At 54.0% G+C, this 24,411-nt stretch overlaps 3 protein-coding genes across 5 annotated transcripts in view; 2 read left to right on the top strand and 1 right to left on the bottom strand.

Moving 5' to 3' along the window:
- The window catches only part of TTBK1 (tau tubulin kinase 1), a 41,563-nt gene extending 34,142 nt beyond the window's left edge, over positions 1 to 7,421 (top strand). Inside the window, exons 14-15 of the mRNA XM_018038940.1 lie at positions 1,879 to 3,434; positions 4,083 to 7,421. Of these exons, the coding sequence (XP_017894429.1) occupies positions 1,879 to 3,434; positions 4,083 to 4,473 (1,947 nt within the window). The 3' untranslated portion in view covers positions 4,474 to 7,421. The remainder of the gene's footprint in view (positions 1 to 1,878; positions 3,435 to 4,082) is intronic.
- Positions 11,229 to 17,711, top strand: SLC22A7 (solute carrier family 22 member 7). 2 transcript variants are annotated; one of them, XM_005696333.3, is made up of 10 exons: positions 11,229 to 11,712; positions 12,365 to 12,468; positions 12,582 to 12,736; positions 12,841 to 13,009; positions 14,026 to 14,149; positions 14,482 to 14,591; positions 15,065 to 15,279; positions 15,461 to 15,569; positions 16,291 to 16,497; positions 16,889 to 17,711. In XM_005696333.3, exons 1-10 carry the CDS (start codon positions 11,317 to 11,319, stop codon positions 16,941 to 16,943), a joined length of 1,644 nt encoding a protein of 547 aa, XP_005696390.1. In that variant the 5' UTR covers positions 11,229 to 11,316; the 3' UTR covers positions 16,944 to 17,711. The 2 variants fall into 2 exon arrangements, with proteins under 2 accessions (XP_005696390.1, XP_013829376.1); XM_013973922.2 differs by lacking the exon at positions 16,291 to 16,497.
- Positions 17,659 to 21,169, bottom strand: CRIP3 (cysteine rich protein 3). 2 transcript variants are annotated; one of them, XM_005696331.3, is made up of 8 exons: positions 20,415 to 21,169; positions 20,058 to 20,152; positions 19,580 to 19,637; positions 19,353 to 19,484; positions 18,547 to 18,618; positions 18,360 to 18,454; positions 18,214 to 18,271; positions 17,659 to 18,047 (listed from the first exon to the last, which is right to left on the bottom strand). In XM_005696331.3, exons 1-8 carry the CDS (start codon positions 20,455 to 20,457, stop codon positions 17,986 to 17,988), a joined length of 615 nt encoding a protein of 204 aa, XP_005696388.1. In that variant the 5' UTR covers positions 20,458 to 21,169; the 3' UTR covers positions 17,659 to 17,985. The 2 variants fall into 2 exon arrangements, with proteins under 2 accessions (XP_005696388.1, XP_013829378.1); XM_013973924.2 differs by lacking the exon at positions 18,214 to 18,271.

Genomic DNA, 24,411 nt, shown 5'->3' with positions numbered 1-24,411 from the left:
TTTGTGGAGTATGCATTATCCGCATCTCACTTCCTAATCTAGAGACTGCACACTCCATGAAAACAAGAACCAGGTCTGTCTTGTTGATCCACAAATTTACAGCCTCTAACCCAGCGGTCAAGACAATAGACATTCAAGGACTTTACGCATGCATGAATGAATGAAAAACCCTTAAGAGGCTCACCATTTATCAGGAGAGAGAACCATGTAAAGGCGTGCCTGTCAAATAGAGGGTGGAAAGTTCTGTGAAGGAAGGATGTGGGAAAACAAGGAGAGTGGTGAAATCTGCTTGGTGGGTGGACAAGAAGCTTTTGGGAAAATGAGCTGTTTGAGCTGGGTGCTGGAAGAAGAAGAGGAATTTGTCGTGTCAGTAGACAGAAAGGGATGGACCCCTGGGCAGAGGAAGCTGTCTAGGGAAGGATCAGAAGTATGAGAAAACTGCATTTTGAGAACTGCTAGAACATAAGCAGGGGAGCAAAGTGAGGTTAGAGCCGAAGGTAGGAGCCAGATCATGGGCTGGGCTGGGGTGGGGTGAGGTAGGGAGGGGTGGGGAGGAGAGAGGATGCTCATATGCTGAGCCAAGGGTTGGGACTATCTCCAGAGGACTGTGGGGCCCACCACAGGTTTCTGCAGGTTTGAAACAGTGGGAAATGAGATCCGACTTAAGTTTCAGGAAGATCACTTGGGCAGCTGTAGGAAGAACGGATGGGCAATGCAGAATGGAAAAAAAAATCAGGCTCGTGGCTGGGGAACCACCAGGCAGCACAGGGCTGTGCCCATGGGGATAGGACAGCAGACACAGATGTTCAAGAGGAATGCCTGGCAGGACTCCCTGAGTCTGGATGGCCCCTGAAGGTGTTGGAGCCCTTCCAGGGCTTTGGGTCTGCAAGGGCTGTGTTTCAGAAAACAGAAGCCCTGTGTGTTCAAAAGGCTAACAAAGTTCTGGATACCATCGGTACCATCCCCCCAGGAACAAAGCCATGTCAGCCCTGATGGGGCCTGGTGCTGTGTGGGTGCCCAGGGATGTGTGTGATTGACAAGAAGACATAGCAGCGGAGGCCCTGGTAAGACGCTCAGGTCTTTTGAGTCTGGAAGGAAGAAGGCTCAGGAGAGATGTGGTAAGAGTCTAGAAAGCTAAGGACATGCTATCACATGGCCAAAACTTCCAAGGGACAAAAGTAATCAAGTGAAAAGGAACTGTCTTTCATAGGCTGGCTGTGACTTTCTGGAGAAGTGTGGACTCAAAATGCACCTACAGAGGGCTGGAAAATTCCTGGCTGACAGGCAGGTGGGAAGGGGGCTGGAGCTCCAGGGACCCAGCCTGCACTTCACGGGGTGGAGGATGGCCCAAACTTTGCCCTGACAGGTTCTGGTGGCCCCGCAGCCAACTTCCTGGCTACAGAGGAGCTGTACTCTATGAGGAGGCAGTGAGGGCAACCCAGACACTTGCTGCTCCTCTCTGGACCTGGTTTCCTCACCTGCAAAAGGAAGGGTTGATCTACATGGTGGCTGTGATGGCTTGCAGTTGTCATTTTCTTCTGTTGACTGAACTACAGTTGGCTCTGGGTTTCAGGGTACACATGGGATACAGGAGAGGAGTAGGGGTAAAGGGGAGAGAGGGAGATGGAAAAGCCACCGGGATAAAGGCTTGGGACTTCCAGGGGACCTGGAGCATGGAAACAGTCATCAGAGATTTCTTGAGCAGTTACTAGGTCCCAGGGACCAGCCTAAGCTCCGGGGATGGAACAATGAACAAAACAAGCCTCTGTGCCTGCTCTAGTGGAACTCCCACTCTGGCGAGCCTCCAAGACTGAGGGTGCAGCCAAGTCCAAGAGCAGGGCTGTGACCTCAGTGGGTCCCTGTGTGTGCCCCTTGCAGGTATTCTCTGTGGCACCCCCGTTTGAGGTGAATGGTCTCCCACGAGCTGTGCCCCTGAGCCTGCCCTACCAGGACTTCAAGAAGGATCTCTCCGATTACCGCGAAAGGGCTCGGCTGCTCAACAGGGTCCGGAGGGTAGGCTTCTCGCACATGCTACTCACACCTCCCCAGGTCCCACTGGCTCCTGCTCAGCCTCAAACAAATGGGAAGGAAGAAGAGGAGGAGGAGGAGGAGGAGGAGGAGGAAGAGGAGGAGGAGGAGGAAGAGGAGGAAGAGGAGGAAGAAGAGGAGGAGGAGGAGGAAGAGGAGGAGGAGGAGGAGGAGGAGGCAGTGGCCCTGGGGGAGGTTCTGGGGCCACACAGCGGCTCCAGCAGCGAGGGCAGTGAGAGGAGCACAGACCGGAGCCAGGAGGGCGCGCCTTCCACACTGCTGGCTGACGACCAGAAAGAGTCCAGGGGCCGGGCCTCGATGGCTGACGGGGACCTGGAGCCTGAGGAGGGCTCCAAAACGCTGGTGCTCGTCTCCCCTGGTGACATGAAGAAGTCGCCCGTCACTGCTGACCTGGCCCCTGACCCCGACCTGGGCACTCTGGCCGCCCTCACCCCACAGCAGGAGCGGCCCCAGCCCACTGGCAGCCAGCTGGATGTGTCGGAGCCAGGCACCCTGTCCTCCGTCCTCAAGTCCGAGCCCAAGCCCCCCGGGCCTGGGGCAGGGCAGGGGACGGGAGCGGTAGCCATGGGGGCAGGGGGAGTGGCAGTCACCTCCTCACCCTTCACCAAAGTCGAGAGGACCTTTGTGCACATTGCGGAGAAAACCCACCTCAATGTCATGTCTTCCGGTGGACAAGCCTCCCGGTCTGAGGAGCTCAGCTCTGGGGGCGAGCTGGGCCTGGAGGTGCCCTCTGATGGGAGGGTGGCGGAGGAAGGGGCCTCCGCACACCTGGAGAATGGCATTGCCCTGTCAGGGCTGGAGAGCTGTGTCACGTCAGCACTCCCAGGGAGCAGCCCCTTGGAGGTGGCCACAGACTCACTGCCCAACGGCCCAGCCCTGGCTGATGGGCCCACTCCCGTGCCCCTGCTGGAGCCAGGCCCCGAAAAACTGGCCACCATCTCTCCTAGTCGCCACGCCGTGCCAGGCCCCCGCCCCAGGAGCCGAATCCCTGTCCTGCTGTCTGAGGAGGACACGGGCTCGGAGCCCTCCGGCTCACTGTCGGCCAAAGAGCGGTGGGGCAAGCGGGCCCGACCGCAGCAAGACCTGGCGCGGCTGGTGATGGAAAAGAGGCAGGGCCGCCTGCTACTGCGCCTGGCCTCTGGGGCCTCGTCTTCTTCCAGCGAGGAGCAACGCCGTGCCTCTGAGACTCTCTCAGGCACAGGCTCTGAGGAGGACACGCCTGCCTCCGAGCCTGCGGTGCCCAGGAAAGCCGGGCGGGCAGCTGCCACCCGGAGCCGGATCCCCCGCCCCATTAGCGTCCGCATGCCCACGCCTGCCACAGCCCAGCAGCCCCCCGACAGACCCCAAGGTGCGGCCCCAGCATCTGACACAGCCATCACCAGCAGGTGAGAAACCGCTGCCAGTCCCAGGGGGGTGGGTGGTGGTGGTGGGGTGGCAGAGGGTGACCACAGAAAGCTTCCTCCAGGGGAGGCTTTCCTGGAGGCAAGGGATACTGATAATTCAGCCACACCTCCCCAACCAAGTCTCTCTTCTGACTTGGGTCCCAGCCCTGGCACTGGGCTCAAGGAAGTGTCTGGAGGGATGTCAAGGAGGCAGGCTTGGGAAAGGTTGATGGGGGATAGTGGGGTCCACACACAGTCTCTGGTGTGCCACGGGGCATTTAAGGCTCAAAGATAAAGGCTAGAATAGTTGGGAGAAAACATGACCCATATTAATATAAGCACGCGTATATAATTCAGTAGAATGTAAAGATGAAACAGAGACATCAGAGAAAGCATACAGCAAGCTCTTTTGTTAGCAGCCCGGGTGGGGGCGTGGGGGCATGGGGTGGGGGAGGGTGGCCCTTAGAGGCCCCGTCCTGGAGGACGGGGCACCACGCCTCAGTTTGTCTGCCTCGGTTTGATTGTCTGTGCGAAGGTCTCATCCTCAGGCTCATCCACCTCTGAGGATGCACGACTCGGGCTCAGTGCCCAGGGAGATTCTGAAACTGTCTCTCTTTTTGTTTCTTTGCCCTCCTTCCGCATCTTCCGCAGGCTCCAGCTGCAGAAGCCCCCAGGGACGGCCATTGCTGCTGACCTCCGTCCCAAACAGCCCTCCGGCCGAGGCCCGGGCCCCGGGCGAGCCCCCACCGGCACCAGGCCCCCAGCCACGCGCAGTCCCGGCCTTCCCGCCTCCTCCGCGCACCATCCCAGCGCGTCCCCGCGGAGCCGGTCCTTGTCCCGAAAAGAGAGCCCCTCCCCTTCGCACCAGGCCCGGCCCGGGCCCGCCCCACCCCGGGGCGCCCCGCAGGCCCGGGCGCAGCCTGAAGGCACCCCCTCCCCTTTGGGGGGCCCCAAGAAAGGACCCAGAGGGAAAGTCCAGACTCAGCGCGCAGCAACCAAAGGCCGGGCGGGGGTCGCGGAGAGTCGGGCGGGGGCCAGATAATGATGCGCGCGGCTCTCTGCGGCCCCCCACCCTCACCCCGGCCCCCACCCGCAGCCGGCCACACTGAAACAGCTCCCAGCACAGCCTTAGGCGCCTGACGCGCGCCACCCGTGCACCCAGCTTCCCGCCTGCACCCGCGAGGACGCGCGCCAGCACACACAGCGACCACCCGCCAGCCCTGCCGATTGGGGCACCGGGCCCCGGGGGAGCGCCCACCTCCCCATCCTTCCCCTTCCCCGCCTCTCCTCCCGCTGCCCTTCAGGTGGGGCAGGCTCACCCTCCGCCCCGGGGAAGGCTCAGCGACTTTTCACCAAGGACTCCACTAATGGGGACCCCTGCTCACCCACCAGGCCTCTGCTGTTCCCCATGCCCCCCTAGGGAACTCTGCTTACACATCCTGCGGCGTCTTTTCCTCCTCCTGACCCTCTTCCAGCCAAAGCCCCCCACCCCCACTGCCCCCCTTTTTGGAAAGGCAGCCTCAAATTCCAGAAATGGAGGCTCCAGCCTCCCACTAGGGGCTAATCCCACCATCCCTTGGGAGCTCAGGTGGTTGGAAAGCCTCTTCTCAGCTGCCAGACTGGAGTTGGAGAGGTGAGACCTAGGAGCCATTGGTCTACTCAGGTGTGAGGGGGCAGGTGTGACCTGCCCCAGAGTCAGCACTGTCCTTGACACCCCTGTGGGAAGCAGTGGGCAGGTGATGGGAGAAGGGTGCTCCCTCACACCCCTAGGGTACAACGACCCCCTTCCCCTAAGTTTGTGTGGGAACCATCAGGTGTGCAGGGGCTGCTTTCCTGGGCAAGAGTTTCCCCCAGTGGGAAGTTGCGGGGGTGGGGGAGGGGCGGGGCTTTAAAAAAAAACGTTTCACCCCTTCCCGTGGTCCCCTGATCTAGTGCTGAGGACCCCTCACCATCAGGAATTCCTTCTTGCCATCTAACCTCAATCTTGCCTACTGCAGTTTCAGCCAACTTCTCTCTCTCCTGAAATCAGTGAGGGTGGAGAATGACTGGTTATCATCTTCTCTGCACTGGCCCTTTGGAGATTCAGGGACCCAGTTCTGGCTGCATCACCCTCTCTGTCCTCCTGGCGCTGAAGAGTGGGCTGGATCAGACCATCATCTCCCCTACGGGAGAGAGAGCAGAAATAGGCAGACAGACTGACAGACAGCTGGCCCCTGGACTCGAGGCAGAAAGGCCCTTCTCACTTCTGTACGTTTCTATGATGGGTCCAGCCCCAGTGCCCTCCGCCTCTAGCTCACCCTTCAGCCTGTCCCCTCTTGTTCTAAGCCAGCCCATGCAGCTGAGCAGTCCCTGCAGAGGGTGAGGCCTGCGCTGCTCCATGAATGGATATGGGGCCTCCTCCCGGGTCTGGCTCCTGCATAGCTCATCCCCACTGATCATCAGCCTCAACTGCCTACATCTGGGCCAAGGGGCTGCAGAGGGGATAATCAACCTGCCCATTTGGGACAGGTCCCCTGCGCTCTTCCTCCATCCTCGGCACCCACAGCCTCTGTCCCCTGGCATGGTCCCTGTTCTTCCCTGGGTCACAGAGAGCAGGGCAAGACAACCTGGGGAAGAGGAATAAAGGCCCCAGCCTGCCCTAGTGGTCTGGCAGCATCCAGCCTCCATCACTTAGAAGGATGCCCGTGAGGAAATCGGCCCTGAGAGAAGCCTGGTGGTGCCAGCTAAAGCCCCTGATGGAGAGTTGGCAGGCTTGGGCAGCTGCTTCTATGTCGAGGTGGTGGCTTCTCTGCAGACCAGCCCAGGGGAGGACTCCAGGGTGGATGGCCTTCAAGGTTCACCCTTCACTGACGCAGAAGCTCCCAGAACACTCAGGAAACCTCTACGGACAGAGCCCTCTTTGTCAACCCGAGACCCATCCCAAGGCCTCTACTGCCCTCTGGGTCCAGCAGAGGGGGTGGAGGAGGGGCCACTCCTTCCCACCTAGAGCTTCTTCGAATGACAATCAGCTCGTGCCAGGTGGGGACCAGGGCATGACCCCTGGTGCCCAGGTCCTGGGCCTGTTCCTTGCCACCAACCGAACTGTGAATGTAGGGCCCCCCAGCCTCACCCCTGCCCCAGGACCAACAACACCCTGGTTTGGTGTTGGGAGGAAAAAGGGGGCGGCCTGAGAGAGCCCCAAACCCATCCCACACTCTAGCTTCATCCAGCACTCGAGCTGGGCAGAGACACAAAACCCTGTCTGCCCTTGGGATTCCGGACCTCCCTAGGGCTCCCAACTGACCTCAGGCCTCTGCGTCATTGAATGTCACCGAGGTGGGGGAGGAGAGGAGGGGGCAAGTGTGTGGGGGAGCTAGGGTACTGACTCTGCCCCTCCCCGCCCCAGAAGGGTCTAGGGCAGAGGAAAACACCACCTTCCAGTGCCCCCATCTCCCACTGCAGTCTCCTCCCCCTTGGGCACCCATTCCTGCCCACCAAGCCCTCCTAGTCCTGAGCCCCTTCTCTATAAAAGAGTGTTACACCACCACCACACCCTCCAGCATTTCCCCATTGCCACCGCCTGTGTCACTGGCTCAGATGCAGGTCTGCTCACCCCAGAACATGCCTCCCCTCCCCAGCTGCACTGTGCACGAAGAGGGTGCAGGTGAGGAGCTGTGCCCCCAATATGTGGGCTGCCCCCTTCCCAGCTTCTCGCAGGGGCCTGGCTTGTGCAGTCTTCTCAGCTGGGGTGGGGTCAGGGGGAATCCGCCCTGGTGAGCATGGGGTGAGGGGCAGGAAGTTGCCCTTCCCCTCCCTGGGAAAGCCACTGAAGAATGTTTACATGCCAAACAGAATGTAACACCCTCCCCCACCCCTCCTAGTCACTGCATGGCCTCTGCCCACCTTGCACCTGTACATCCCCACCCCAGCACCCTGGAAGCCGCTGTCATGATTAGATCGGGTCTCGGAAGGGAAGTAGCCATCACACCATTAAAAAGCCTGTGGACCTTTCTTTCTGTTGGCCTGGACTCTTTTTCCTTTGGGGGATAGGACAAAGCCCAGGCCTTGGGGCTGGGAGTAGGCAGCGGGGAGAGAGCAGGCTGGTGGGAATGTGAGGAGGGACTGTCCTGGAGGTTGGTTGTCTGCAGAAGAGGACATGGAAGCTCAGGGTGCATACAGGTAATTTGCGCAGAGTCACACGGGTGGAAGGGGATGGCCCTGCTGTCTCTGATAGCAAAGCTCGGGCTCTCTCTGCTCCCCTGGCTCCAAGAGACTTTTAGTGTAGCTTTGTGTAGAGAGGGGAGGGGGAATTTTCATTGCCCCCAAGTTTACAGACAAAAGCACAAGTGTTTGGAAAACCAGAAAGTACAGCAGCTTATAGACAAGGAAGAATAATGATCAGTATTCTAGCAAAATCTATGAAAATCACAAATGAACAAAGCCTCTGACCCAGCATTTCCACTCCTAGAAATGTATCTTTAAGGATATACCTGTAAACTCACCAAATTATATGTCCTAAGTAATTCATGGCAGCATCCTTTGAGCTCCACAAAGCCTCATCTACAATTCCAAAAGCCAGAAAGTTCTGAAAACTGGGAGACAGACATCCCATTAGCTCAGGATCAACTCATTTGATATACAAACCTGACAAGACCATTTATAGTCTTTATTAATTCCACTTACCATACATATTTGCAGTGAAGTATTAATGTGTTTGGTTATGGGATGCTGCCTTAGGTCCTATTGGGGTGTTTCCCAATATATGGACTATACACTGAGTTGCCTAACTCTAAATGTATTCTGAATTCTAAAAGATTTTCAATTGTTTGGATCAGAGACTGTAAACCTGTAAAAAGCAAGCGCTGAGAAACAATCTAAATGTCCATTTAATGGGGGCCTGTTAATAGAGCATGTGATGTTGTAGGGTGCTGTGAAGCTCTGCCATGAAGGAGGGGGCTTTTTGTATCTAGTAAAAGGACTGTGTGTGTAATGTCCACCTATTTAGATGAGTTAGAGGCCTCTGGTTGCCTTGGGAGGCCAGGGGGGTGGGGGGAGGGACGCTGCAGTGGAGTGTACTTGCTATACTTTCTGCATTTTGGACCCTAGGTTCAGTATGTGTGAATCTTTCACCTAGACAATACATAAACAACTTCTGTCCCAGGGCAGACTCCCAGCACTGCCTGGGATCCGAGGGAAAAGGACGCAGGCTTTGATGTCCTGCTCTCCCTCTGAGAAGACCACCCCACCACAGCTCTGACATCCCAGAGCCTGTGTAACCATCTCCTGTTTCTTTCTTTTGACATGATGCAAGGGAGCTCTAGGGCCTGATTCACTAGCTTTCAGTGGGACCCCCACATGCTTTTACCTTCCTTCTTGTTCAAAAATGTCAAAAGCAGGTCATGTTTGTAATAAACAGGCAAGTGCTAAAAGCGTGTAAAATAAAACACAAAAGGCTCCCATCCACAAACCTGACCATCTAGAGGCAATCCTTGTGAACCCCTTGGTGTGTACCATCTCAGACCTTTTAGGTTTATAATAATAGCACTCTTTCCATATGTATTTCTTATAAATAGAGGAGCATATTATACCTACTATTCTGAAAAGTAATTTTTACACCCAACATCTTAAAATACAGATCTTCCTTGTTTTTAGTATATATTCATAGAGTTGTACAACCAGTCATCACAATCAAAGTTAGAATATTTCCATCAGCTCCAGAAAGAAACACCATACTTATCAGCAATCACTCCCATTTCTCCCCAACCCCTCAAGCCCGAGGCAACCACTAGTCTATTTTCTGTGTCTGTATCATTTGCCTATTTTGGACATTTCATATCATTGGAATTGCACCATACGTGGCTCTTTGTGACTGCCTTCCTTACCCAGCACGTTTCCAAGGTTGACCCATGTTTAGATCTTATCAGTACTTCATTCCTTTTTAAGGCTGAATGATATTCTGTTGTAGGGATAGACCACATTTTGTTTATCCATTCATCGACTGATAGACTTTGGGTTGCTTCTACCTTTTGGCTACTATGATTATTTCCTTAATACTTATTTATTTATGTCAGGTCTTAGTTGTAACACATAGGATCTTTAAGCTGTGGCAATGTGAACCCTTAGTTGCATGTTGTGGGATCTTAGCTGTGGCATATGGAATCTAGTTCCCTGACCAGGGATCGAACTTGGACTCCCTTCTTTGGGAACACGGAGTCTTAGCCATTGGACCACCAGGGAAGTCCCTGATAAAGGGTTTTAAACAGACATTACCCTGTCGGATCTGTGTTTTAAAATGTTCATTACAGTGGGTGTGTCGGGGCGGGGGGTGGGGGGTGGGGTGGGGGGTGGGGTGGGGGTAGGGGGTGGGGCAGGTTTGAGAGGGGTGAGACTGGAGCCAGTGGGAGGGGCTTGTATCACTTGTTTTAACCCTCCTGCCAGACTACATGTTCACTGAGGGCAGGGACTGTGGCAGAGGCATCTTTCTATCTTACAAAATGCTGAGGTTGCATTAGAGACTCAACAGCTCTTGTTAATACTACTATCACCCATCATCACCACCAAATCACTCCCATGTCTACTAGCATCACCAGTAACACACACCATATCAACAATGTAGCTCTTTCCCCAGAGCTTTCTCAGGGAGTCCAGCCTAGCGCAGACTGGAACATCTCCAGCTCAGCAGCTTGGGTTGAAGACTGGGGCCAGAGTCAGGGGTCCAGGTCTTCTCTCTGCCGCTGAGTCAGTGGCTGGTGACCCCAGGCAGAGGTGTTCTCAGCCTCCCAAATTGTTCTCCTTATCTGTTCAAAGAGGGGGCTAGATTAAATGAGAGATTTTCAAAAAAAATTGTTTTTTCAGCTTAGGCCCTTGAGAAGCTTATTTGCTTAGAAATCTAGAGCCCTTGGAATACGATGTGACAATCTCCCAGCTTTGCCAACCTGGTAGAATCAGATCAGAACGAGTCTGACATTGCTGGCTTCTACTGTGCTTTCGTGGCAGGGGCCATGAATGAGAACTGAGGGGGGAGATCAGACAAATTCTGAGTCTTAGGCATTCACTGCAGGCAACTAGGTCAAGACCTTGGCAAACTCCTTCCTTCCCTACCACCACTCCCCATTCACCACAGGGTAATCTGGGAAGCTCCTGAAATAGAGTCAGAGGGCAGGCAGATGGGACTGTGTGTATGGGAAGAGACCCTGAGTGAAAAAAAGGAAGGGTAATGGGTCTGGGATCCCCAGGTCAGCCAGACTGTCTGGTGTGGTTTCAGGTGTGTTTCTGCCCGGGACATATGCTCCAGGCAGGAGTACAGGAAGGCCTCGTGTTCCCTTCCTGTGTACGGGAAGGGTTCTCAGCCAGAAGAACCCTTCACCTGGTTAGGACCTAGATCTCGGTCTTGAATACCGAGCTGCCGGCCAGGCTGTGGCTACAAATAGACACAGATGAACTAAGGCTTCATAGGACAAAGGGCATCCAGGGAGAGCTGGCACTGTGCTCCAGGGGACTTCTCCTTTTAGGGACCCTTGGAAGTGCTGCTGACCAAGGGGCTAGGGCCTCATCTCCCACACACCCAGCTACCCCCTGGCAGCTCCAGGTTACCCCACTTGGTCCTTGAGCACCAATATGTAAGTCACAGAGCCACAATGTCAGTGACTTCTGAGTGGATGACAGCCCCTCCCCCCTTTTCCCCTCCTCTCCCAGGGAACTAAGCCAGACAGGCAGGGATCCCTGGAGACCTGGGAGGGCCCCATCCTGGGCCAGCCCCTGAGGGCTGGATTCTGACTGAAGGCTTTCTGCTCATCAGTCTGTCTCTCCCGCCTCCAGAGTCCAAGGGTTCAAGTGGTGGGTGGTTTGAGCTGTGCTGGGCACTATAGAGGGAGTCCACGCAGGAGAAGTTTGGTGGGTAAGCAGCATGGGATTCGAGGAGCTGCTAGAGAAGGTGGGCGGCTTTGGGCCCTTCCAGCTGCGGAATGTGGCCCTGCTGGCCCTGCCCCGGGTGCTGCTGCCCATGCACTTCCTCTTGCCCATCTTCCTGGCTGCCGTGCCAGCCCACCACTGTGCCCTGCCTGGGGCCCCGGACAACTTCAGCAACCAGGATGCATGGCTGGAGGCCCACCTGCCCCGGGAGCCTGACGGCAGGCTCAGCGCCTGCCTCCGCTTCACCCATCCACAGGCCCTCCCCAACAGCACGTTGTGGGGAGAGGGGCAGGACCCTGGGGAGCAACCAGAGGGTGAGCCCTCCACAGTGTCCTGTCCTCAGGGCTGGGAGTACAACCACTCGGAATTCTCCTCCACCATTGCAACCGAGGTACCCGAGCTGGGAGGTTGGGGGACATGTGAGTGAATGGGTCTGCCATTGCCTTGGGTGATTACCATGTGGGCATTAGATACATTACTTTACCTTTGAGAGTCACCATTTACCGATCTGTAGATGGGGTCTATAACTTTAAAGCACTGAGCTTAGTTCCTGGCTTGTGGTAAAGGCCCTGTGTAAGAACTGCTATTACCACTTGGGAGGTGATTAGGGCAAGGGAGGAGTAAGTTGGCTCCAGGGAGCTGGGGCAGAGATTTGAGAAGGGTTTTTCTGTTCTAAGAGGTGGAAAAACAAAAGAAGACTCCTTCTCTCCCTTCTTTTTTCCAGGCCCCAGGTCTAGGATTTATGTAATTCATCTGGAGGATGGAGGAGGAGGTGGGGGACAGTCTGTCTGGGAAGGAGCAGAACTCTTGTCGTCATAGTCAAGGCCTTCCATGGGAAAAAACTGAGGTTGCAGGACTGGGGTGGGGGGCAAAGTTTTCTACCCACAAGCTGGAGGGAATAGTTGGGGACTTATTATCTTACATGGAGGTACCAGGATGGCACAGTTGACCTCAGAAAGCCCCAGGGTCTGGGAGAAGAGGGATTGGTACCAGCTGGAAGGGGCCTATGCCCATAGGAGGCCCCTCCCTGCCTGTTCCTGCAGTGGGACCTTGTGTGTGAGCAGAAAGGCCTGAACAAAGCCACTTCCACCTTCTTCTTCGCCGGTGTGCTGGTGGGGGCCGTGGCCTATGGATACCTGTCTGACAGGTCGGGTGAGGTAGAGGGGGCCAATACGGAGTGGGGTGGGGAACTGTCTTCCACTAACTGTAGTATGGGACTTCCCGTCTACAGGGTGCTGACCCTGCGTGACCCCTGTGCAGGTTTGGGCGGCGCCGCCTGCTGCTGGTGGCCTACGTGAGCTCCCTGGTGCTGGGCCTGGCGTCTGCAGCCTCGGTCAGCTACCTCATGTTTGCCATCACTCGAACCCTCACTGGCATGGCTCTGGCTGGCTTGACCATCATTGTGATGCCACTGGGTAAGGCACGCAAAGAATGGGTAGGACCTACAGTCAAAGGTGAGACTGAGCCCATCTGGCCCTCGCTAACTGTCTTCCTGCCTCCAACCCCTGCCCTGGCCCAGAACTGGAGTGGCTGGATGTGAGACACCGGACCGTGGCAGGTGTCCTGAGCAGCACCTTCTGGACAGGGGGTGTGATGCTGTTGGGACTGATCGGCTACCTGATACGGGATTGGCGATGGCTCCTGCTGACTGTCACCCTGCCTTGTGCCCCAGGCATCCTTACCCTCTGGTGAGACTTGTGGGCAGCTGGGGAGTGGGAGACATAGAAGCCAGAGACAGAATGAATCACTTCCCAGGTGTCTCAGAGGTAAAGAATCCTCCTGCCAATGCAGGAGACGCGGGTTTGATCCCTGGGTCAGGAAGATTCCCTGGGGGAGGAAATGGCAACCCACTCCAGTATTCTTGCCTGGAGAATCCCATGTACAGAGGAGCCTGGTGGGCTATAGTCCGTGGGGTTGCAAAGAGTCAGACACGGCTGAGCGACTGAACACACACGCATGGACGAGATTTGAAAGAGAAACTGAGATGAAGAGAAACAGTCAGTGACCAAGAAAGAGAAAGAGAGACAAACATCGGTATAAAGAGGATGGCATCGGGCATGTGAAGGAGAGACAGAGAGAACAAAATATAGATAGAGATGGAATGACAGAGGCAGAACTGCTGAGAGACAGTGAGAGACCAGGACTGAAAGGCAGATTCAGAGGCACAGACAGAGTGACAGGGGAGCTGGGGATGGAGAGACAGAGCAAAGCACAAACAGGCTGGTGCCCGGGACGAGTGGGGCTGGGGCAAAGCCAGCACAGGAGTCCAGACAGGAGGGTGAGAGGCTGGGTGAGGTGGCCACTTCACTGCCTCCCCCAAGTGAACTGGTTTTGGATGATCCCTCTGGGTATGTCTGTGTGTCTGTCTCTCTTTCATCCTCTGCCCTCCTGGTCACCTGTGGGAGAAGTGATAGCTAGTGCTGGGGGCTGAGGTTTTGGGAGTGAGACCAATTCATTTGAGCAGAGCAGGGAATCCCAGGCTGTGGGGTACCTAGGCCTCGGCAAAGAAGAGTGGGCAGAGGTGGCTATGAAACTGGGCCTTAACAGATGAATAGTTCATCAGATGAGGAGGGCTTGGGAAGGGAACATGTTCCAGGCTGAGGGTACTGTGTGGGGAAGAGCCTGGAGGCAGACAGGTGTGCCCAGGAGGGAGATGTGGCTTAGGGCGGCGAATCTGACTGAAGGGCCTCCTCCTGTCCCCCAGGTGGGTGCCTGAATCTGCCCGCTGGCTTCTGACCCAGGGCCGTGTGGAAGAGGCCCACAGGTACCTGCTCCACTGTGCCAGGCTCAATGGGCGGCCTGTGGGTGAGGACAGCCTGAGCCGGGAGGTGAGAGTGAATGCATGTTGTGCTTGTGTGCAAGTGCATGCTTGTGTGTGAGTGTGGGGGTCAGCAGGTTGTGTCAAGGGTCCCCTTCCTGGGGTCCACACTGTGCAAGAAAAGCTCCTGGACCCCAGTAGAACGTCCCAAACTCTTCAGGATGTCCTACTGGCCCTGGTGGGCCACACCCTTTGCTCAGGGCCCACCCTACTCAGCTCCCACCTGCATCCCCTCCCCCTCTACCGCAGCAGAGAAGGATAGAGATCCAGGGAGAACAAGGTACCTTGCTCAGGCCTCACAGCCGACTCCAGCATCATAAACCCTCCTCCTCCCCCCACCAGGCCCTGAACAAAGTGGCTGCCGCAGAGCGGACGGTCCGAAGACCCTCGTATTTAGACCTGTTCCGGACACCACGGCTGCGACACATCTCACTGTGCTGCATGGTGGTGTGGTGAGGAGGGAGCCTGACCTGGGCCAGGTGGAGTGGGGGAGGGGCGGGCTCCAGCTGGTGCTGAGTGTGAGAGGACACGGGACGAGTGAAACTGTAACTGCGGGTGGCCGGAGGGTCAACTTCTGGAGGGACTGGACTCTGGAAGGTCAGGTTGGAGCCGGTGTCAGAGATACGTGGGGTCAAACGCAAGCTCTGCCGCTTTCTAGTGAGCCCTTGGACAGGTAGGTCACTTAGCACCCTGAGCCTCAGTGCCTCTGCTGTACGACAGGACGCAATTAGTTCCTATCTCACGGGGTTGTTGTGAAGATTAGGTAAGGGCGTTTGGGCCACCAGAAGGGATTATGGGGACTGGGAAGGTCATGGGCAGTGGGCTCCGAAGGTGGGGAGAGATGGTCCCTCTGAAAGGCCTAAGGCTCCTGAGAGGACAATGGGGCGCGAAGGAGGACCCCTGAGCGGCATCGCGACCTCCTCAGGTTTGGAGTGAACTTCTCTTACTACGGCGTGAGCCTGGACGTGTCGGGACTAGGCCTGAACGTATACCTGACGCAGCTGGTGTTCGGGGCCGTGGAGTTGCCCTCCAAGCTGCTGGTCTATCTGTCGGTGCGCCACGCGGGACGCCGCCTCACGATGGCGGGAACGCTGCTTGGCTCCGCGCTCGCCTTGGGCTTCAGGATACTGGTGTCCCCCGGTGAGCCCCGCCCATTCCCGTAGGCCCCGCCCCCTGGCCGAGAACCCGCCCCATCCCATCCCGGAAGCCCTGACTCAAGGCCAGTTAAGTCCCGCCCTCACCCGAGACTGCACCTCCTATCCTGGGAGAACCTCGATTATCCCGCAAGGCCGGCTCACTGCCTGAACCCCTTTCCCTCCAGAGATGAAGTCGTGGAGCACCGCCCTGGCGGTGATGGGGAAAGGTTTTTCTGAAGCTGCCTTCACCACTGCCTACCTGTTCACGTCGGAGTTGTACCCTACCGTGCTCAGGTGAGGGGTCCCAGGCAAGACACCTGGAGGGAGGGCTTGTTAGTCACATCTCTTACTAACATCCTAGACACGTACACCGTACCCCGGTCCCTGTCATCCATTCCTTACAGACCTAATCTGAGCCTTCTGCGTTTGTCTAAATCTGGGAAGAGGTGGGGCATTTAATCTTTACAGAGTGACCCTGAGCAAAGTCAGACAACTTCTCTGGGGCTCCTTTAAAAGAAAACAGTCGCAAAAGGCCCCATCTGTTCAACCCATCCCATCCTACTCACTACAGCCTAAGCAAAGCTGCCCTTGAGGGGTTGTCTCTGGACATAAGGCTCTTTCAGGTAGCTACTGACAGGTGGAGAGGAAATGGGCAGACAGCTGGGCATGTTCAGAAAGCCCTCTGTCTTCTCTAGCACAGCAGTCTGTTCCAGCTGCTGACCTCTTCCTTTCACACCACCCTCTCCCCATCCTCTTTCTAATGACTTCTTTATTTTCCTTCTGCAGTACCTGACTGGTACTATCAGAACAGGAGCCCATCCTCCTGTGGGTGCTGGCTCAAGGGCCCCTGGGCTTGGGGGTGGGTGGGAAGACCACCTGAAAGAAGCCCCAGTTTTCTTAGCTGTCTGGGGAGAAGGGGGCACCAGGGCCTGCCAGCCCAGAAGGGGAGCCCCGTGAGGCATGACTGCAAGTAATTTCAAGTACCAGCCCTCTCCTCCGTCCTCTTTCTGAACAGACAGACGGGGATGGGGCTGACTGCACTGGTGGGCCGGCTAGGGGGGTCTTTGGCCCCACTGGCAGCCTTGCTGGACGGAGTATGGCTGTCATTGCCCAAGCTCGCTTATGGGGGGATCGCCCTGCTGGCTGCCTGCACTGCCCTCCTGCTACCAGAGACAAAGCAGGCACAGTTGCCAGAGACCATCCAAGATGTGGAGAGGAAGAGGTGTGTGCACAGGACTGTGTCTGTGTGAGCACGTGCATGTGGGTATGGGTGCCCAGGTCCCTGATATCTAAGATTCAGAGAGGGAGCCATGTCAGCACATGTGTATCCAGTCATGTGTGCAAGTGTGCATGGGAGCATGACCTGCAGTGTGTATAAAAGTGTCCATGAGTCCATACCTGTGTGTGTGTCCAGGAAGAAGAGGATGTGTACACACACTCAAGTATGCCTACATGTCAGGGATGTGTCAGGCATGTGTGGGAGTCACTTGTGGGAGTGCATGTGTTTGCATGTCAAGAGCTGGGGGGAGCCCCAGGCCAGCCCTCAGGGGCAGGCTGGGGTGGTTGGCTGAGAGGCTAAACCCCACCATTGCTCATGACTCCTTCCTCCCCAGTGCCCCATCCAGTCTTCAGGAGGAAGAGATGCCCATGAAGCAGGTCCAAGACTGAGTGGTATTGAGGCCAGGCCCTCTACAGAAGTTCTGCAGCAGGGGCTAAGAGAACAGAAGGGCAGGCCCTGGGACTGGGGCTGGGGGCAGCGAGCCCTCTGCCTGGGGCTGCAGTTGCTCTCTCTCTGTTCTCATCCAGTCTGACTATTTGGCCTCCGGTAAAACAGCAGCTTCCCAGAATGCAGTGGGCTGCTGGAGAAGTCTGGCACCCCTCTCGTGGCTGGGAGGATTTTATAAATAGAGGTGCCCCTGGAGCTGTGGGATAAGCCCTGGATGAAAAGCCACTAAGTCTGGCCCTGGGTTCTGGTCCCAGCTTTGTCACTGACTTCTGGGTGACCTTGGGCTTGTGACTTTCCCTTTCTGGTCATCCATCTCTCAAATGGATAATGAAGCCTCTTAGCAGACCTCACCACAGGATCTATCTCCTCTCATGCTCAAATGAGATGCTAAGGTGCTTCTTCTAGACATGGTGCTAAAGAAATAACTGTCCTATGATACTTCTGGTACCAGTAGGTCTGGTGGGCATGCTGTCCACTGTGTGGGGCTGGGGCTGCCTGGTGCCAGAGCCAGGGAGCCAGGAGAACAGAGCTCTTTGTTCCTGTGGCTGACTTTGCTACCTCCCAGGCACTCTGCAGGTTAATGCACCCCCTCACCCCTACACTCCCCACCCTGCAACCCACTGTCTAGGCCTCATGTCTAAAGAAGAATTGAAGGCATGGGAGCTAACATTTTATTGGAGAAGCAAAAATAAACACACATTTTATGAGTACCTTGAAGTTACAGAATTTGCTGGGTCAAGCGATTGGAAAGACCAAGAGGCTACCCTTCAAGTGAGGTGGCCTGTGTCCCTGACCAGATAGGAATGGGAGAGGGAGGAGCTGGCAGAGAAAGTCTAGACTCTGGTCTACCATGGAGCCTAGGCCCAGGCCACCAGAATCCCACCTTCTCCCACTCTCTTGGAACTAGAAAATTCTGTAGCTTCCACTGGACCATGGAGGGGTTGATGGAAGACCCGGGTTAGTGTGACCTTTCCTGTGAGTATTTCATTTAGATTTTATCTCCACGGGGTCATAGATGTAGCAGCCCACATCACCAATGTTCACACCTGAAGGAGAGAACCCCATTACCAAGGGCCTTGGGGCTAGGGGTTGCTGGGCTGAAGGCTGGAGGGATCTGGGAGGGGCCTGCAGTGTGTTTGACCACAGGGGAAATTGTCCACACAGACCCACATGCCATACTTCAGGCCCAGTGTCTGGGGTGGGGCTGCCCACCTTTGGGGCCAAACAGGTAGCCATAGCAGGGAATGTGGCAGTAGGGGGCGCCGTCATGCTGGGACACAGAGAAAAAGAGAGACGTCTCAGCTTGGCTCTTTTCCAGCCTCCCTCCCAGCATAGTCACCCACCCCTGCCCTGCTCACCTCAGCGTGACTCCCAGCAGTCAGGGTCTTCCGGCACCGCTGGCACCTCAGACAGGGTCGGTGCCAATTTCTGCCCAAAGACATCACCGTCTCAGCTGGTGGAGGAGAGGTGGTAGTTCCAGGGACAGAGCAGGGAGGCCCACTTGCCTGGCACCACCTCCCTCCCCTAGCTTCTGTTGTCACTTACCAAAATAGACGGGTTCCTCACAGCCCGGGCACAACGAGGTCTCCCCAGTGAATGTCTTCATGTGGGGAGGGCCTTTAAGAGGAAGAGGCCCCCAGCTAGGGCTAAGGTGGGAGCCAAGCCTAATCAGGGCCCATCAGCCCTGACTTGTATATGGCACTGTCCTCTTCCAAAAGCCAGGCTCATCCCACAGCCTCCCACCCACATGGACATGAGCCTGCTTTTCTCAGGCAGAGCTGAGTCCCCTCTGACTCCATCTCCTGCCTCATCCCTGTCTGCAGGAGGGACCACCTGCTCCCTTCTCATCCTCCCAGGGCCTCAGGTGCCCACCAGCCCAACTCTGTCAGCAACCCAATCCTCAGGAAACCTGAGCTGATACAGGAGCTGGCCAGGGCAGGGGTGTCAGGTGTTGGGGAGCACAGTGTCACTGTCCACTCAGGGGATGAAGGAACAGGGAGGGAGAGAAATGAAAGAATGTGAGGGGCTGGCCCATCTCAGTGACCCTTCACACTAGGTTATTCCTTCCACGGCGCTGACCTGGGAGAGGCCTGAGTTCTAGGCCAGCTTTGCCTCTGATTAACTGTGTGACTGCACAAGTCACTTGCCCTCTACAGACCATAGTTTCCTCACCTGTAAAGTGGGAGTGATAATGCCATCTGCCCAATTTACCTCTTGCCCAGTAGCTGACATGAGGAAATATTAGAAAAGGAGCCACGGAGAAGACTTTGCCATGAACAAAGTTGTAGGCATGTGAAGCGGAGGACTAGGTGGAATACTGCCACCTGGCCCCACCTCCCAATCTCACTTACTTTTCTTGCCCTGAGGGAGGCCAGTCCTGGGCCTGGGGGGGCTGAAGCTGCTGGGGTTAAGGCGAGTGATGCTGGCAGGTGTGGGAGTGGGAGGTTTGTAGAGGTAGGAGCCCACACCACCAATGTTCACCCCTGCAGAGAGAAGAGGGGAGGTAGGCTTGAGTCTCCAGCTCCCAGGCACACAGAGGGTTCTGCTATCCCCTGGCCCTTTCCAGACTGGTACTTACCTCTGGGTCCAAAGAGAGCCCCATAGCATGGTTTGTGGCAATACGGCCTTCCGTTGTGCTAGGTACAAGCAGAGGGAAGAGGACTGCTTAGGGCTCAACAGGGCCTCTCCTGTGCCCCACAGGCTTTTCCCCAAGACAGCTGCCAGGTGTGGCTGTCTACTGGCCTGGGCTGGAGGGAATGGGAGGAGTGAGGGGTGAGCTGGCATGCTAGAATTGCCACAGTGGCCAGGGAAAAAGGGAAAGAGCAGGTCAGGAAGCACAGCTGCTTCCCTCCCCTACCCCACAAAAGCCTCGGGATCTATCAGCACAATTCAGGCTCCCCACATCCTGGCTTGTATGGTGCCTATTGGATAGGTGATCTTGGGAGTTGGCTACTGAAGCTGCCTTTGGTGGGCAGATGGGACTGAAACGGGGCGCAGGGGCTGGTATCTCAGGGATAGTGACAGATACAGAGCTGTGCGCCCTAGCCAGGCCTCACCTCTGCATGCCCTCCTGGGGACAGGACGCTGTGGCAGTGCTCACATTTCAGGCAGAATGGGTGCCAGTTCTTGCCCAGGGAGCTCACTTTCTCTGCTGTGGAGGACAAGGTGGAATCGGGCAGAGGGGAGCCAGGCCAAGCAGAAGGCGCCCTCCTTTCCCCTCTTGTTCCCGCCCACCCTGGCTCCTAGAGGCGAGGGGGAGTGTCTCCGGGAGGCCAGCTCCATTCCGCCCCGAGTGCCCAGCAACCCACAGGTGGAAGGAAGGTCCGGAACTAGTCGCCAGCTCCTTGCGTCCTCAGGGAACCCAGTAGCTCTCACTTGCCCTGTCTTCTCCCCTTTCTCCACCCAGGCCTCACCGAAGAAAACTGGTTGCTGACAACGCGGGCAGGTCCAGCTCATGGCTCCGCTCTGAGCTGCAGGTGCCGTACAGTGCAGAGGCGAGTCAGCCTTGGCTCAGTTCCCGCCCCCTCTGCTGGCCCCGCCCATGGCTTGGCCCCGAGCCTCTTAGGGCGGAATCTGCTGCTGCTTGGTTCCAATCGGCCGGCAGAAATTTAGACCCACTCCACCTGGGGAACGCAGGCGACTTTTACTTCCAACAACTGTCTCGGACCAGTGGACAGGAGAGAAGGCCCTGAGGCTAGACTGGGAGGGGACGGAGTAACGAGGACGCCTAGAAAGGTGGCAATAGTTTCTGGTTGGTAAAGAGGGGAAAACTGTTCACAGTGTAGACGCCAGGAAAACACTATTATTTCCCCGATGTGAGGAGTTAGGCATTCTTTGAAATGGTTTAATTTCGCCTCATTAGTAGCAGACGGTTAAGAACGGAATCCGGAGCTCATCTCTGTTGATCAAATTACTCAACTTACTTTCCTTAAGGCAAATTACTTAACTTTCTTCTGCCTCCATTCTTTTTTTTAAAAAATTGGAAGATAATTGCTTGACAATATTGTGTTGGTTGCTGCCATAAATCACCGTGAATCAGCCGTTGGGTAGGTATACATATGCCCCCTCCCTCTTGAATCTCCCTCCCCAACCTCCCACCCCATCCCACACCTCTGAGCTATCACAGAGCACCGGATTTGAATTCCTGCCTCATAAAGCAAATTTCCACTGGCTGTCTAATTTTACATACAGTAATGTAAATGTTTCGATGCTACTCTTTCAATTTGTAAAAATATGGAAGGGTTCTCCAATTTGCGTGTCATCCTTGTGCAGGGACCATACTAATCTTCTCTGTATCGTTCCGGTTTTAGTGTTTGTGCTGCCAAAGTGAGCACCTGCCTCCATTCTTATCTGTACAATGAGTAGTGAAATAGATTTCTTCCTCATAGTATTGTGGTGAGAATTACATAAGTTAATACGTGCAAAGTGCTCAAACAGCACCTGGCACCTAAATGCTATAAAGTGATAACTATCATTATGATAGATCCCATAATGAATTCAAAACTCTTAGTTTGGAAGCCCCAAAACGTGGTCAAAACATGGTTTGCTCAGAAAATTATAATGCTTATTAAATTTAAAAGTATAATTTCGAACAATTACATATTCCTATTTTAGTATTAAAAGTAGACCAGCAATGCTTCAAAGGACATTTCAAAGAAATATAAACCCACAAAATGAGAGTATTTGCAAACATATATCTGATAAGGATATTGTAATCAGAATAAAGGACTTTTATGACCTAACAGACTGGTTCCAAATAGGAAAAGGAGTATGCCAAGGCTGTATATTGTCACCCTGCTTATTTAACTTATATGCAGAGTATATCATGAGAAACACTGGGCTGGAAGAAGCACAAGCTGGAATCAAGATTGCCAGGAGAAATATCAATAACCTCAGATATGCAGATGACACCACCCTTATGGCAGAAAGTGAAGAGGAACTCAAAAGCCTCTTGATGAAAGTGAAAGAGGAGAGAGAAAAAGTTGGCTTAAAGCTCAACATTCAGAAAACGAAGATCATGGCATCTGGTCCCATCACTTCATGGGAAATAGATGGGGAAACAGTGGAAACAGTGTCAGACTTTATTTTTGGGGGCTCCAAAATCACTGCAGACGGTGACTGCAGCCATGATATTAAAAGACGCTTACTCCTTGGAAGAAAAGTTATGACCAACCTAGATAGTATATTCAAAAGCAGAGACATTACTTTGCTGACTAAGGTCCGTCTAGTCAAGGCTATGGTTTTTTCTGTGGTCATGTATGGATGTGAGAGTTGGACTGTGAAGAAGGCTGAGTGCTGAAGAATTGATGTTTTTGAACTGTGGTGTTGGAGAAGACTCTTGAGAGTCCCCTGGACTGCAAAGAGATCCAACCAGTCCATTCTAAAGGAGATCAGTCCTGGGTGTTCTTTGGAAGGAATGATGCTAAAGCTGAAACTCCAGGACTTTGGCCACCTCATGCGAAGAGTTGATTCACTGGAAAAAACCCTGATGCTGGGAGGGATTGGGGGCAGGAGGAGAAGGGGATGACAGACGAGATGACTGGATGACATCACCGACTCGATGGATGTGAGTTTGAATGAACTTCGGGAGTTGGTGATGGACAGGGAGGCCTGGCATGCTGCAATTCATGGGGTCACAAAGAGTCAGACATGACTGAGCGACTGAACTGAACTGAACTGATGACCTAACGATAAAAAGACAACCCAATTAAAAACTGGGAAAAGAATTTGAATAGACATTTTTCCAAAGAAGATATACAAAGGTTAACAACACATGAAATGACACTCTACATCGTTTGTCATTAGGGAAATGAAATCAGTACCACAAGGAGATATTATTTTATACCTACTAAATGGCTATCATTAAAAAAAATGAGTGCTAGTGAGGATGTGGCAAAATTGGAATCCTCATACAATGTTGATGGGAATATAAAATGTAAAATAGGCAATTCTTCGAAAAGTTAAACTCAGAGTTACCATATGACCCAGCAATCGCAGCCCTAGGTGCAACTGACTACACAAACACGAAAAGCATCTGTCCACACAAAAACTTGAACATGAATATTCATAGTACTATACTAACTGCTGTTCACAATAGCCAAAAGGTGGAAAAACCCAAAGTCCATCAACTGATGAATGGATAAACAAAACACACTCTATGATAGACTCTCTGTGATAGACTATTCTTTGGCCATAGAAAGAAATGAAGCACTGATTCAAGCTACAACATGAGTGAACCATAAAAACACTGGTAAGAAGCTGGACGCATAACACCATGTATTGTATGATTTCATTTAAATGAAACATCCAGAATAGGAAAATCCATAAAGACAGAAAACAGATTAGTTGTTCCCAGGGGTTTAGGGGAGGGACAGTTGGAAGTATCTACTAGTGAGGACCAGGTCTCCTCATGGGGAAATGAAAATGATGTGGCATTAGACAGTGATGATATCTTGTGAATATACTAAAGATCATAGGTGTGTACCTTTAAAAGGGTGACACCTTTAAAAGGGTAACATTTACAGTATGTGGATAATGTCTTAATAATAATAATGCCTGAAGGGAACTACTTAAAAAAAAAAACAAAACCAAAAACGTTAGTTCGGCAAATGAGGGGCAGAAGAGAGATTACTTTGCACCAGGGCCCCAGCTGAGGAGACAGTCCCCTAATGAAATATCATTTAAAGTTTTGGGGAGTAAATGCTTCTGTTTTGTCAAGTCAGTTCAGAAAAGGCTGAAGGGGGCATGTGTGCTAAATCCATCCCTGGGCTGCAACTGCCCTGTTGGGGGAAAAGGAGTTCTATTTGTGTCTTAGGAGTTGGAGAATGTCTCTGAACTTCAGTCCCCTCATCTGGGCAATGGGGATATGACTGGTGTCTGAACTCTATTCCACACTCCTGTTTCCTCATTTGTCTCTGTGAGTATTTTCTGCTTCTAACAACACTTATTTTACCCTCCTTAGTGACTTCTAAAGGTGGAAGGCTTACACATTGTGAAATAAACTTTTCTATGCTTTCTCATCGTTTCTTGTTTGGGGGAATATTCAAGATCCTTAGTTTTGTAATTGTTTTCTGAAAGGATTCAATAAACTTGAAAAATTACGCTCCACTGATATTGTACTGTCATGTTTCTGCCTCTTTCATGTATTTCTTCTTCAAAAAGGCAGTTCGAGGTTCACTGCCTTTTGCACTCTATGGCTTTCTGAAGAAAGTCCCACATTAGAGGTTGGGAGGACTTCATTGTTTTATTCCTGGACATGCTGCCTCCTTCAGGAAGGCTAACTTCATCAGTCCAAGGATCTGTCCTCAGAATTTCCAGGGCACATCAAATAATCCTTTTTTAAGGTTCCCTACCTCTTCCTGCATTGGGTCACCTTGTGCCCATGCCTCACGCTCCTGGTTGGGTTATCTT

This window comes from Capra hircus, chromosome 23 (assembly GCF_001704415.2).
Source record: "Capra hircus breed San Clemente chromosome 23, ASM170441v1, whole genome shotgun sequence".
Taxonomy (NCBI): Eukaryota; Metazoa; Chordata; class Mammalia; order Artiodactyla; family Bovidae; genus Capra; species Capra hircus.
Note: the sequence above shows the minus strand (reverse complement) of the source record. Positions and strands in the feature narration are given on the sequence as shown.